Source organism: Neoarius graeffei, chromosome 25 (assembly GCF_027579695.1).
Source record: "Neoarius graeffei isolate fNeoGra1 chromosome 25, fNeoGra1.pri, whole genome shotgun sequence".
In the NCBI taxonomy this organism is placed as follows: Eukaryota; Metazoa; Chordata; class Actinopteri; order Siluriformes; family Ariidae; genus Neoarius; species Neoarius graeffei.
The window spans coordinates 10722636-10737977 of NC_083593.1; the positions used below are offsets into that span (position 1 = coordinate 10722636).

The following is a 15342-nucleotide window of genomic DNA, read 5'->3' on the forward strand; positions in this document are numbered from 1 at the left end:
GTTACCTGTGAGTACTGTGACAATTAGAAGACGCCTGTGTGAAGCTAATCTATCGGCAAGAAGCTCCCGCAAAGTTCCACTGTTAAAAAAAAAGACGTGCTGAAGAGGATACAATTTGCCAAAGAACACATCGACTGGCCTAAAGAGAAATGGAAAAACATTTTGTGGACTGATGAAAGTAAAATTGTTCTTTTTGGGTCCAAGAGCCGCAGACAGTTTTTCAGACGACCCCCAAACACTGAATTCAAGCCACAGTACACTCTGAAGACAGTGAAGCATGGTGGTGCAAGCATCATGATATGGGGATGTTTCTCTTACTGTGGTGTTGGGCCCATTTATCACATACCAGGGATCATGGATCAGTTTGCATATATCAAAATACTTGAGGAGGTCATGTTGCCTTATGCTGAAGAGGAAATGCCCTTGAAATGGGCGTTTCAACAAGACAACGAGCCCAAACACACCAGTAAGCGAGCAGCATCAGGGTTCAAAACCAACAAAATGAAAGTGGTGATGATGAAATTGGTGATGATGAAATTGAGAGCAAGTCTGTGACTGGTCTTGTATTTTGTGTATAGCTATGTGTATATGTATGTACTGTATACACAGTCCCCTCCAAAAGTATTGGAACGGCAAGGTCAATTCCTTTGTTTTGTGTTTTTTTTTTTTTGTACACTGAAGACATTTGGGTTTCAGATCAAAAGATGAATACGAGACAAAAGTTCAGAATTCCAGCTTTTATTTCATGGTATTTACATCTAGATGTGTTAAACAACTCAGGACAGAGCACCTTTTCTTTGAACCCACCCACTTTTCAAGTGAGCAAAAGTATTGGAACAGACATTATTAAATTAACTTTAAGTGAATAACATTTAATATTTGGTGGCATAACCCTTACTTGCAATAACTGCATTGAGCCTGCGACCCACTGACTTCACCAGGCTGTTGCATTCTTCATTTGAAATGCTGTTCCAGGCCTTTACTGCAGCCTCTTTCAGTTGTTTGTTTCTGGGGGTTTCTCCCTTCAGTCTCCTCTTCAGGAGGTAAAATGCATGCTCTATTGGGTTAAGGTCCAGTGATTGACTTGGCCAGTCCAAGACCTTCCACTTCTTCCCCCTGATGAAGTCCTTTGTTGTGTTGGCAGTGTGTTTTGGGTCATTGTCTTGTTGCATGATGAAGCTTCTCCCAATTAGTTTGGATGCATTTTTCTGTAAATTGCCAGACAAAATGGTTTTGTAGACTTCAGAATTCATTCTGCTGCTACCATCATGAGTTACATCATCAATAAAGACTAGTGAGCCCGTTCCAGAAGCAGCCATGCAAGCCCAAGCCATGACATTACCTCCACCATGCTTCACAGATGAGCTTGTATGTTTTGGATCATAAGCAGATCCCTTCTTTCTCCATACTTTGGCCTTTCCATCACTTTGGTAGAGGTTAATCTTGGTCTCATCAGTCCATAAAACTTTGTCCCAAAACTTTTGTGGCTGATCTCTGTACTTCTTTGCAAAATCCAATCTAGCCTTCTGATTCTTTTTGCTGATGAGTGGTTTGCATTTTGTGGTATGGCCTCTATATTTCTTCTCTCGAAGTCTTCTTCGAACAGTGGATTGTGATACCTTCACCCCTGCCCTGTGGAGTTTGGCAGTGGTATCACTGACTGTTGTCTTTGGGTGTTTCTTCACAGCTCTCACAATGTTTCTGTCATCAACTGCTGTTGTTACCCTTGGCCGACCTGTTCGATGTTTGTTGCTCAGTACACCAGTAGTTTCTTTCTTTTTCAGTACATTCCAAATTGTTGTACTAGCTATGCCCAATGTTTGTGCAATAGCTCTGATCGATTTTCCCTCTTCTCTCAGCTTCAAAATGGTTTGCTTTTCTCCCATTGACAGCTCTCTGGTCTTCATGTTTGCTTAGCAGCAAATACAGTTTTCACAGGTGAAACCCAAAAACAAGAACTATTTAAAGTTTCAGCAATCAATCTAAAAGGCAATACCTGAGCAACTAGAAACACCCATCAGTCACATGTTCCAATACTTTTGCTCACTTGAAAAGTGGGTGGGTTCAAAGAAAAGGTGCTCTGTCCTGAGTTGTTTAACATATCTAGATGTAAATACCATGAAATAAAAGCTGGAATTCTGAACTTTTGTCTCGTATTCATCTTTTGATCTGAAACCCAAATGTCTTCAGTGTACAAAAAAAAAAAAAACCCAAAGGAATTGACCTTGCCATTCCAATACATTTGGAGGGGACTGTGTATATATATATATATATATGCATAAGTATCTGTATATATGTTTTGGTCGATATTATACCATGTCAGTATGTCTTGGTATGTTTTCTTTTTTGTTTATTTCTTTTGTATATATAGTTTATTATGGTGGAAAGTGACATTTGATTAGCGGTGGTATAGAGGGTTAGGATTGGATAAGTTATTACTTCTTCCTAATCCTTTCTGAACATTGTTATATTATTGCCTTGTGGCTACGCTATTCTGTTTGTTTATGACAATGTTTTGATTATTGTATTTTTTTTTTTATATCTTCTTTGAGGGCGGCACGGTGGTGTAGTGGTTAGCGCTGTCGCCTCACAGCAAGAAGGTCCTGGGTTCGAGCCCCGGGGCCGGCGAGGGCCTTTCTGTGTGGAGTTTGCATGTTCTCCCCGTGTCCGCGTGGGTTTCCTCCGGGTGCTCCGGTTTCCCCCACAGTCCAAAGACATGCAGGTTAGGTTAACTGGTGACTCTAAATTGACCGTAGGTGTGAATGTGAGTGTGAATGGTTGTCTGTGTCTATGTGTCAGCCCTGTGATGACCTGGCGACTTGTCCAGGGTGTACCCCGCCTTTCGCCCGTAGTCAGCTGGGATAGGCTCCAGCTTGCCTGCGACCCTGTAGAAGGATAAAGCGGCTTGAGATAATGAGATGAGATGAGATGATATCTTCTTTGATTGATTTATTTCTAAACAATAATTTCCAAGCATTCAATGCAGGTGCGTCCTCTCAGAACGTCCATCAAGCCTGGTATGGTGGGGATTAATGAGATTTTTCCGTCCCAGTGTCTCAACTGGTTTGGAGAAAAACTCAATCCTGTGCTGTTAGGATTTGTCGTCCTGCTTCCCAGCTTTCCTGGCGTAGCAGAAACTCTTTAGCGGGTTCTTCCCTCTGATATTCTTCTGCAAGCATTAAGACATGATGGATATTGTGGTTATCAATGTATCACATGTAACTGCTGCCATTAAGTCAAAACTTAATAACTCAAGTATTCCATAACATCTGTGCTTAACATGCTAAATATTATTTGTACCCCAACCACTTGATGCATTAAAATGCTCTCCAATTATTATTATTTTTTGCGAGTCGCCTTCAACAGGCTCAAACAAGTGTCCAAGCAATTATAGGGGAAATAATCAACAATGAGGTAGTGTGATGTTTTAATCCCTTTAAAAACATCAACTTGCCAATGATTACATTCTATATTTAATTAAAACAACAAAGTGTCATACTATTTTCATTCATAGTTACGGTCAATGTTTCGGAATGCCCGTAAAACAAGTTAATTCCTGAAGTAACTCATTTCAGTCTCACCTTGAAGGCAGTTTTCACGACTCGCTTGAGCTTCTTCTTCCGGCGAGTGAGGGGATTGACCAGATTTTTCATTGTCGGCGGAACTGAAATAGGGATTAGGAAAAATGGTTTCAAATCTAAAACTAATCTTCCCTCGTTTTCTCATGCTTCAATAATAACCAAGCTATTAATATTAACGAGGTCTTACTCAAGTAATCGGGCACGTTTCTCAGATGGGGTTTGATGATGGCAGGATGGAGGTCTTTGTCATGGCGGAGCAGTTGCAGATCTCTCGGGTTGTCCTCGAAGTACATCTGGATCAAAACAAAGCGGTTCATAAGACGTGCTTCGCAAACTTGTAGAAATTGTTTATAAATCACTACGTATACTTGTCTGCACAAACCTTAAGCTTCTCCGAGTTGAGCAGTTCCTGCTTGATCTCCTTTAATCGGGCTTCCTTTACTGCCTGCTTAGTCACAGACCTCATTGCGTCCTAGAGGGATTTATAACTATTTATTTATGGAGCTTGTTAAATTAAACATGCTAATGGCTTTAAATAATAATATTAAGCCAAGTTCGAAGACTCATACATGTTAAACTAGTGGCAGAAAAACAAGTGCGTTTTTAAAATATATAACCATCATACCCGGCATCTGTATCGAAATCCTTCTATTTCCTCCATTTTGAATCCATAAGGCTTCAGGGTGCAGTTTCCGCTGTCTGCACGAGGAACACAAATATTTAGCCTTCAAAAAGCAAAGTGTTTTTCTATTTTATATTCAATGTGCAGTCTGTGATTCACACTACTGCCATGAATAAATTTGTTGATCTACCAAATTTCCTTTAATTCAGACAACCCATGAGGTGCTTGGAGAGAGGATGCATTTTTGTGGGTGCAATTCACCTTACAGGCACTAGAGGGCTCTCAAATGACATTAAATGGCACGTAGCAGAAGCTCTTAAAGTGCCATTCCACCATTGGATGTATTCTTTGGCATAAAACACAATATATTTTATGACAACATGACTAGACAGAGAAATCTTTTAGCTTCAAAATGATGTATCAAACATAATTTTTTGACAACGACAAGTATATTAATTTTGCGACCAAAGTCACCTATCCTTTTAATTTCCGCGCGGTAGTGAAACGTGATGTCATCGGCAGGTTCCCCTTCTTGTGTACCACGTGACGGTCTATTTTTAGACCAGGAAACCCCCAAAGTGAGAGAGTCATTTCTCCTCGTATATGGGGGCCAAAAAAATTGCGAAAAATTGAGTTAATCTTTCAGTTAGCTAGATTTATTGGTATTAGCTAGATTTATTGGTATTATTTTTATCGCGTTCTATCCGCCATTGCTGATAATATGTGCCACGTCACACGGTACACAAGAAGGGGAACCTGCCGATGACATCACACGCGGAAATTAAAAGGGTAGGTGACTTTGGTCGCAAAATTAATATACTTGTCGTTGTCAAAAAATTATGTTTGATATATCATTTTGAAGCTGAAAGATTTCTCTATCTAGTGATACCATTTATATATGTTGTCAAAATATATTGTATTTTATGCCAAAGAATACATCCAATGGTGGAATGGCACTTTAAGCCTCGGTCACAACCAGCCGTACGTGCAAGAAACGCACGGAGGGCGCGCATGTGACGTGCTGATTTTCGAGCCGCAGACCGGCCGCAGAGGTTCTTTGTCACGTCAAACAAACTCCACGGGTGCTTACGTTTTTTTCAGGTTGCAAGACAAACTTACGGCCAACGTGCATCTTTCTCCACGAACAAAAAAAAAACGCAGCGATTTGGGAAACGCCAAAAATCGCACGGCCAAAAAATCGTATGTCTGGTTGTGACCTAGGCTTTACCCAGAGCAACCCAGTGGCAATTTGGGAGTTAAGTGGGCACTTCAGCCATTCCTACTGGTTCAGGGAATTGAATCAGTGACCTTTCGGTCCCAAAGCTGCTTCTCTAACCCTTAGGCCATCAATAATTACAAACTGCTACTCTAAGTAATGAGACAGCTCTTTATATACACAATATTTAACAAGTATACCACAAAACTGAGTCGTACAGTGGCTGTAAGCCATGTATGATGAGATTGAGTGGATTAACTTTCATTCTATCCACGTTCACTGGATTTTGAGAGAGCATTTTTTGCAAATTCAATTAAAAAAAAATTTCCGCATAACAAACCGGCAAAAAGACAGCAGCAATTTGTGAAAAATGCTATAATAATTCTTGAAAAAAAAAAAAGTTCTAACCAAATACTTTTATTCCATATTTTGGTACTTTTTTTTTGGAGTTTTGTTTACGTTTTTCTTTCATCCTCGGTTGGTTCAACAATACGTTCGCCATTCTACAACCCCTGGCAAAAAGTATGGAATCACCAGTCTTGAATGAGCACTCATTCACACGTTTTATTCTGTAGAACAAACTGAGATCACAAACATGATACAATAATAAAGTCATTCCAAAGTGCAACTTCTTGGCCTTCAGAAACACTAAAAGAAATGAAGAAAAAGCATTGTGGAAGTCAGTAAATGTTACTTTTATAGACCAAGCACAGAAAAAAAAATATGGAATCACTCAATTCTGAGGAAAAAAAAAAATATGGAATCATGAAAAACAGACAAACAAAAGAACATTCAAAACTAGTGCTGTCAAGCGATTAAAATATTTAATCGCGATAAATGTCGCGACTGTCATAGTTAACTCGCGATTAATCGCAATTTAATCGCACATTTTTGTCACATGAAAAACCATTGCAATTCTCTTATCAGCATAAAAAAGTGAACGGGCTTGCTTTGTACCAATGTTTTTTTTTTTATTGCAAAGCATAACACGTCTTGACACAGCCACTGCAAAGTGAAACCTAAGCCGAGCACCGTGGCTCTTCGTCCCGAAGGGCGGGGCTAGCAAGAGAACCATGAGTGAAGTGATCTACTGCTTGAGTTAGTCTACAACTCTAATCAGAGAGACAGGTTACACAGTGACGGTAGGCTTGACATGCTTGATTATAATATAAAGTACACTATTATATTAACTTTAATTTGTTCGTTGATAAATATTGCATTGAATCTGATCTTTACTGTTTCAGCTCACTTAACACATTTTGTACTTTTACACTTTCTGCCTGTTGATGCGTCGCGCTGTCCAATCAGAGGCAGCCAAATTTGCATATTACAGGAAGGATTTCTGGGATAGCATTGAGTTTATAGTTCAGAGGGATCTGGCTTCTTTAGACGCTGTCTTCTTAAAACTGAATAAATATTTAAAAAGAGCCAAATGAGCCAGTCTTTTGAACGGCTCTTTTCAAAGAACGGATCACAAAGATGCGGATCCCATCAAAGAGCCATAAATCCCATCTCTACTAGCGCGCCCTGCCCATGCTGGTTCTTTGGGGGGGGCAGAGGACTCTGGCTGTGCGGGGCGGGGCATTACAGTCTAGCTACTATCGTTTTTCTAAGCAAAGTCTCTGTTCCAAGTTCCTGGCAGTTAAAAACCTACATCATGTCACAGAGCGTTAATCTCGCGATAAAAAAATTATCGCCGTTAAAATTGAGTCAAGTTAACGCGATAACGCGACATTTTTGACAGCACTATTCAAAACACATCACTAGTACTTAGTTGCACCACGTCTGGCTTTTATAACGGCTTGCAGTCTCTTAGGCATGGACTTGATGAGTGACAAACAGTATTCTTCATCAACCTGGTGCCAACTCTCTTTGATTGCAGTTGCCAGATCAGCTTTGCAGGCCGGAGCCTTGTCGTGGACCATTTTTTTCAATTTCCACCACAGGTTTTCTATTGGGTTGAGATCTGGACTATTTGCAGGCCATGACGTTGACTGGATGTGTCTTTCACCAAGGAATGCTTTCACAGTTTTTGCTCTATGGCACGATGCATTGTCATCTTGGAAAATTATTTCATCATCCCCAAACATCTTTTCAATTGAAGGGATAAGAAAACTGTCCAAAATGTCAATGTAAACCTGTGCATTTATTGAAGAAGTAACCACAGCCATCTCCCCAGTGCCTTTGCCTGACATGCAGCCCCATATCATCAAGGATTGTGGAAATTTGGATGTTTTCTTCAGGCAGTCCTCTTCATAAATCTCACTGGAACGGCACCAAACAAAAGTTCCAGCATCATCACCTTGTTCAATGCAGATTCGTGATTCATCACTGAAGATAACTTTCATCCAGTCATCCATAGTCCATGATTGCTTCTCCTTAGCCCATTGTAGTCTTGTTCTTTTCTGTTTAGGTGTCAATGATGGTTTTCTTTTAGCTTTCCTATATGAAAATCCCATTTCCTTTAGGCGATTTCTCACGGTTCGGTCACATACTTGTACATTGACTCCAGCTTCCTCCCATTTATGCTTCATTTGTTTTGTTGTACTTTTTCGGTTTTCAAGATATATGGCCTTAAGTTTTTTGTCTTGACGCTTTGATGTCTTCCTTGGTCTACCAGTACGCTTGGCTTTAAAAACCTTCCCATGCTGTTTGTACTTGGTCCATATCTTAGATGCAGCGGACTGTGAGCAGCCCACATCTTTGGCAACCATGCATGAAGAGTTACCCTCTTTAAGAAGTTTGACAATCCTCTCTTTTCGCTACGTTCACACTGCAAGGCTTAATGCTCAATTCCGATTTTTTTGTGAGGTCATTCACATTAACAAATATATGCGACTTGTATGTGATCCTCGGTATGAACGAAAAGCGACCTAAAAGTGTTCCGCATCCGCATTGCAGGATACGACGACGTCACACGCAGTGAGCATGGCCAGTGTTTACGGAAGTAAAACCGCCCGGTTGCGGTATGACCCATCCAATCTAGCTTGAATAGCTGTATCCCCCCAAATGGAAATCAGCTCCCTAACCTCTGCGTCCTTCCATTGAGAAGATTCAGAACCTTCACAGCCCGAAGCGTCCCTCGCATTGATGTCATGCGCCATGTTGTTGTAACTTTTTTTGAGAGACCCGCCGCCTACTTCAGCGCAGAATAGTGACGTTTGTGGCTTGTTGATGACGTGTAAGTCGGATGAATGCGACCTGGCGGTTCAGACTGAAGTCGCATATGAAAAGAGCGGATAGGAATCGGAATTAGGACCACATATCCAAACGGCCTGGGTCGGATTTGAAAAAATCGGATCTGTGTCGTTCATATTGTCAATAAAAGATCGGATACAGGTCACAAATGGGCGAAAAGATCGGATTTGAGTCACTTCAGCATGCAATGTGAACGTAGCCATTGTTTCAAGCGACATCTCTCTTGTTGGAGCCATGATTCTTGCCAATCCACTTGGTCCAGCAACCCTCCAAGGTGTGATAACTGCGCTGTTTCTAACCGCAGACTAACGAGCAGATCTAATCTGAGGCAGGTGTCAATTTAGGGAAAGGAAATTGACTGGGTGAGTCCTTATTTTCTACCTGAAAATTGAGTGATTCCATATTTTTTTCCTCAGAATTGAGTGATTCCATATTTTTTTCCCTGTGCTTGGTCTATAAAAGTAACATTTGCTGACTATCACAATGTATTTTCTTCGTTTATTTTAGTGTTTCTGAAGGCCAAGAAGTTGCACTTTGGAATGACTTTATTATTGTATCATGTTTGTGATCTCAGTTTGTTCTACAGAATAAAACGTCTGAATGAGTGCTCATCCAAGACTGGTGATTCCATACTTTTTGTTGCCAGGGGTTGTACTCATAGCATATGAACTGATTGACTACTACTAGGCTATCAGAGCATGCGATTGCTCGTATTCATGAATGTGGATATAATAAAAATGTTAATATCTTCGGAACCTGCACTTGAAGCCCAGCACGCTTTATTCCTAACATTTCAGTCACGTTGTATATCACAACTCAAGGTGAATTAAGTTTCTTGTTTTGTTAGGAGTTTTACCTCCTGTAAGAGCGCACTCAACCTCCTCCAGCAATAAGAGCTCAGAATGGGAGACAAATGTGACAGCTGTGCCTTTGTTGTCGGCCCGTGCGGTCCTGCAAAATGCCGAGAAGCAAACAAAATATGAGCAACGCGAATCAGTCTCATCAACGGACATGAATGTATCTGAAAAGCTGACGTCCACCTGCCGACTCTGTGGATGTAGGATTCAACAGAAGTGGGAAAATCAAAGTTTAGGACATTTGCGATGTTCTGGAAGTCCACACCTCTGGAAACACCGTATTCTCTATCTTTGCCTCTGGGGGGAAAAGGAAAAAAAATAAATAAATCAGCCCAAATGTCATTATTGGCAACCTTGATTAAAATGAGCAAAAATATTTAAAATAACCCCTCCCCAACACTGGTTTCAAAATTATTGGCACCCTTACCAAAAACCAGTTTGTGATGTTTGTCCTGGAAACAAATAACAGCACAGACCATTTTAAACTCCTTTATATTCGTAGCTTTGTGCACATGGAGACTGCTATTGAGAAACTGCATTTCTTTCACAATGCGCGTCTTAAGTATGTTTGTCCCAAATTACCAATGATCAGCTGCCATACTTTGCAGTGGCCTATTTGCAGCTTTTCCCTTTAAAGACGAGATGGACCGAGGGTTTCTTTCTACCAAAGAGCTTCGAGTTCTTGCGACACTTTCACATGGTGTTCAACAGCCGATTTCGAAATTTTAACAGCGAGGCTCTTTTTCTCTCTTTCACGTCTGTAACACTGCTTGGAAGAACACGGTGTGCTCATCAGTCCTGTTCCTGGAAACTGATGTATTCTTATATCCATTACCTCATTTGTGCAGATCAACAACCATCTTGGCTCAACTGTGTCCTTTAGTTTTTCCCCATAGGAATGGATGATTTCTGTCCATCCTTACAAATACCCCAAGGAAATGGGATATGGTTAAACAGCAAAATAAAAGAAGATTTTGAAGAATGACAAACTGTTTGCATTTTATTTAAAATATTCCTTAAGGGGGCGGCACGGTGGTGTAGTGGTTAGCGCTGTCGCCTCACAGCAAGAAGGTCCTGGGTTCGAGCCCCGTGGCCGGCGAGGGCCTTTCTGTGTGGAGTTTGCATGTTCTCCCCGTGTCGGCGTGGGTTTCCTCCGGGTGCTCCGGTTTCCCCCACAGTCCAAAGACATGCAGGTTAGGTTAACTGGTGACTCTAAATTGAGCGTAGGTGTGAATGTGAGTGTGAATGGTTGTCTGTGTCTATGTGTCAGCCCTGTGATGACCTGGCGACTTGTCCAGGGTGTACCCCGCCTTTCGCCCGTAGTCAGCTGGGATAGGCTCCAGCTTGCCTGCGACCCTGTAGAAGGATAAAGCGGCTAGAGATAATGAGATGAGATGAGATTCCTTAAGGGTGTCTAATGTTGACATTTTTAGAGAGAAAATATTACTTTAAAAACTAGTTCTAATGAAAAGTATTTCCATTAAAACAAAAAAATTAACAGGCTCGCAAGTGCTGCGATAGACAACAGAAGATTGGCGAGCTCAAATCCCAACACCACCATAGCCAGGAGTCTTGAGAGCAAAACTGGTCGTCCTGTCTGGATGGAAGGGACTCGCTCACTTTCTCACCTGTTGATCACAGCAATACTAACCAACTGCGACTGTGTGTACTCGTGTATGTAGAAGACGGCAGATCGCACTCCCCCCCCCCCCCAGAGTGTGTTACATAGCCCCATGATGCAGCACGAGCAGCAATTCAAAAAGATGCAGTTGACTGGTTTCATGTGTCTCAGACTGGTAGCTGTTGTGTGATATGGAAGAGCTAGCTGGGTGCGGGATTGGTAAATTACCAAACTGGAAGGAAATAGGGAAAAGCAACAAAAGTATTCTATTGGTTGAATGGAAAGTTTGAAATGAAGGGTGCCAATAATTCTGGAGCACAGACATGTATATGCAGTGTGGACATATTGATCATACAGAGAAACCTTACGTTTTATTCTTTTTCCTGCTGCTCTTGGCAGTCGGGTTGTCGAGCCCTTGCTCGTCTGTGGCTATGATGTAATCGTAGAATCCCTGATTAAACTGTGATATGATGTGACACCTAGAGTACAAGAAGAGAATTTATGATGAATTATGTGCAATAGCACTGCTGAAAGGTTAACGTTAATAACTCTAAAGTCTTCCAGAAGTCATCATTTTTAACCCGCTTTTTTGAAAGTAAAGGTATGACACTTTAATAGGAATATCTGTTCCCCTTAATCATTCACGCAATTATCCAGTCAGTCAATCCAGTCACGTTCCAGCAGTGCAATGTAGGCATGTAAGAGTCACCCAAGTCGTGATTTGATTCGATTCACAATATTGGGTTCACGATTTCATTTTCCCATGATATTTTGCAGAAAAATTTTATTACAAAAAACAAACATTTTCATTTTCTTCATAAATTTAAAAATTCCTTTTGTAACCCACATTTGTTCAGGTTGGAGTAAAATATATATGTGTTATTTACCAGCTTAAGGTCGGTCTGTATGGTGAAATACCGTGACCGAGGTCGGTATTCAAGGCTGAGGTCACGGTAGCCTGGGCCCGCCCAGCCTAAGCGTGACGAAACACGAGGGCCTGTTGCGAGCTTAGTCTGGCCAGGCAAGCTATCTACAGCTCTTCCAAGCTCCCGAAAAATTGGGAACCAATCAACTTTGAGCATCTCCAACGGCCCTGGGTAGAGGCGTGTTCAAGGCACTGACGTAGTAGAACTGCGACCGGAAGCCATAGATTGTTTACAGAATCTATGCCGGAAGCGCTTCATTCACGCTTCCACATCTATTACGCATAGATGCTGTATTGAAAGCATTCAACGGGAAGTTCTCATTGAAAACGGAGCAAAGAGCAGCCCTGGAGGTATTTATTGAAAGGAAGGACGTTTTCGCCTTGCTCCCGACCGGCTTCGGTAAGAGTTTAATCTACCAGTTAGCCCCGTCGCGTCGCATACGTCAGAGGAAAGAGTGATGTGATTGGTTTAAGCTTCGTCACAGCCTTTTCTGGCTTCGACCAGTAGCAAACTGAGGCATTTCAGGGAGGCGGGTCAACCACGGGCTCTGGGAAACGGTTGGGCTTAATATCTTGGCCAGACCAATAGCTCGGAGAGCTTTGAAGTCGCGTTAGCCAGGCTAAGGTCACGGTATTTCACCATACGGACCGACCTTAAGCTGGTAAATAATATATTTATTTTTTTCTTTACCAAATTCTAACACAAAACGAGAGCGCCCCAAAGGGAAAACCGAGCCGAGCCGCCATTTTGAATCCTCATTCACAGCTGTAATGCAAATTGCTTCCTCCTCAGTATACAAGTGCACTTCTATGGCAGGGAAAAAAAATATATACATTTTGCCGCCTATGTAGTCCCCTATTTATACAAAATTGAGTCATTCAGGATTCAGCCATATTTTTGCTCGGCGTTAGCAACAGTTACAGGTTTTTAGCTTTCTCCTGAAATGTTTTATTTTACAACCCTGATTCCAAAAAAGTTGGGACAAAGTACAAATTGTAAATAAAAATGGAATGCAATGACGTGGAAGTTTCAAAATTCCATATTTTATTCAGAATAGAACATAGATGACATATCAAATGTTTAAACTGAGAAAATGTATCATTTAAAGAGAAAAATTTGGTGATTTTAAATTTCATGACAACAACACATCTCAAAAAAGTTGGGACAAGGCCATGTTTACCACTGTGAGACATCCCCTTTTCTCTTTACAACAGTCTGTAAACGTCTGGGGACTGAGGAGACAAGTTGCTCAAGTTTCGGGACAGGAATGTTAACCCATTCTTGTCTAATGTAGGATTCTAGTTGCTCAACTGTCTTAGGTCTTTTTTGTCGTATCTTCCGTTTTTAGATGCGCCAAATGTTTTCTATGGGTGAAAGATCTGGACTGCAGGCTGGCCAGTTCAGTACCCGGACCCTTCTTCTACGCAGCCATGATGCTGTAATTGATGCCGTATGTGGTTTGGCATTGTCATGTTGGAAAATGCAAGGTCTTCCCTGAAAGAGACGTCGTCTGGATGGGAGCATATGTTGCTCTAGAACCTGGATATACCTTTCAGCATTGATGGTGTCTTTCTAGATGTGTAAGCTGCCCATGCCACACGCACTAATGCAACCCCATACCATCAGAGATGCAGGCTTCTGAACTGAGCGCTGATAACAACTTGGGTCGTCCTTCTCCTCTTTAGTCCAAATGACACGGCGTCCCTGATTTCCATAAAGAACTTCAAATTTTGATTCGTCTGACCACAGAACAGTTTTCCACTTTGCCACAGTCCATTTTAAATGAGCCTTGGCCCAGAGAAGACGTCTGCGCTTCTGGATCATGTTTAGATACGGCTTCTTCTTTGAACTATAGAGTTTTAGCTGGCAACGGCGGATGGCACGGTGAATTGTGTTCACAGATAATGTTCTCTGGAAATATTCCTGAGCCCATTTTGTGATTTCCAATACAGAAGCATGCCTGTATGTGATGCAGTGCCGTCTAAGGGCCCGAAGATCACGGGCACCCAGTATGGTTTTCCGGCCTTGACCCTTACGCACAGAGATTCTTCCAGGTTCTCTGAATCTTTTGATGATATTACGCACTGTAGATGATGATATGTTCAAACTCTTTGCAGTTTTACACTGTCGAACTCCTTTCTGATATTGCTCCACTATTTGTCGGTGCAGAATTAGGGGGATTGGTGATCCTCTTCCCATCTTTACTTCTGAGAGCCGCTGCCACTCCAAGATGCTCTTTTTATACCCAGTCATGTTAATGACCTATTGCCAATTGACCTAATGAGTTGCAATTTGGTCCTCCAGCTGTTCCTTTTTTGTACCTTTAACTTTTCCAGCCTCTTATTGCTCCTGTCCCAACTTTTTTGAGATGTGTTGCTGTCATGAAATTTCAAATGAGCCGATATTTGGCATGAAATTTCAAAATGTCTCACTTTCGACATTTGATATGTTGTCTATGTTCTATTGTGAATACAATATCAGTTTTTGAGATTTGTAAATTATTGCATTCCGTTTTTATTTACAATTGGTACTTTGTCCCAACTTTTTTGGCATCGGGGTTGTATTTCTTCTTCCTCAGGGTAGTAAAACTCACTTTCGCTGTGAACACTGTCGTTATCGCTATCCATGCTGTAAAATGAATGCTATTCTCCTGAGAAATGCTGGCAAAAATGTATAAAAGATTTTTGATAATAAATCTTATAAAAAAAAAAAAAAAGATAAATGTTGACAAAAATTGCTACTGTGTTTGTTGTTGTGAACGAGCGAGTCGCCACAGGTCCATAATCGGGGTCCGTACCGTAGGATACGGACCTGCTCGCCAGCCAATCAGAGTGCAGGATTTGATGAAAACCGCACCGCGAAAAAAAATAAAATCCCTTAACTAAATTATTTTCCTTTTATTAAAAATGAAAAACTTAAATCACAAAAGAGGCCTTTTGTTAAACTTATGAACATTTGTACTACCTCTGCTTGCTTCTCTTCTTTAGCTTACAGCACTCTAAAAAGAGAGCTCTGATTTCTTATTGAATCCATTTGTACAATCACACAACAGCTCTTTCCCATTTGCAACAGAGCTGTGCTACTTCCACCTAGAGTGAAGTCACTGTACGTTATTGCCCCCTCTGCTGTCTAAACACCACAATTACAGCTAGGAAAAAAATTACACAGCCTGATAACGGCGACTCAGTAGTTATAAATACGTACTGCGATTTATAATTGCGAAAGAGCTCCAGTTTATGGCCTTCAGAACACCATATGCCATTTAACAACCTTGAACCTTCCCCAGTTTCAGTGAGCCTGCTGTAATTTCTGAAATGAATC

The 15342-nt window shown here is 41.3% G+C and overlaps 1 protein-coding gene across 1 annotated transcript in view; it reads right to left on the minus strand.

Annotated features, from left to right (window-relative positions):
* Positions 1–2934: 2934 nt before the first annotated feature.
* The window catches only part of ddx56 (DEAD (Asp-Glu-Ala-Asp) box helicase 56), a 42544-nt gene continuing 30136 nt past the window's right edge, over positions 2935–15342 (minus strand). The window contains exons 7-14 of the mRNA XM_060908823.1: positions 11464–11574; positions 9658–9771; positions 9474–9568; positions 4207–4280; positions 3964–4053; positions 3769–3874; positions 3582–3664; positions 2935–3169 (exon numbers count right to left, since the gene is read on the minus strand). Coding sequence (XP_060764806.1) covers positions 3092–3169; positions 3582–3664; positions 3769–3874; positions 3964–4053; positions 4207–4280; positions 9474–9568; positions 9658–9771; positions 11464–11574 — 751 coding nt within the window. The 3' untranslated portion in view covers positions 2935–3091. The remainder of the gene's footprint in view (positions 3170–3581; positions 3665–3768; positions 3875–3963; positions 4054–4206; positions 4281–9473; positions 9569–9657; positions 9772–11463; positions 11575–15342) is intronic.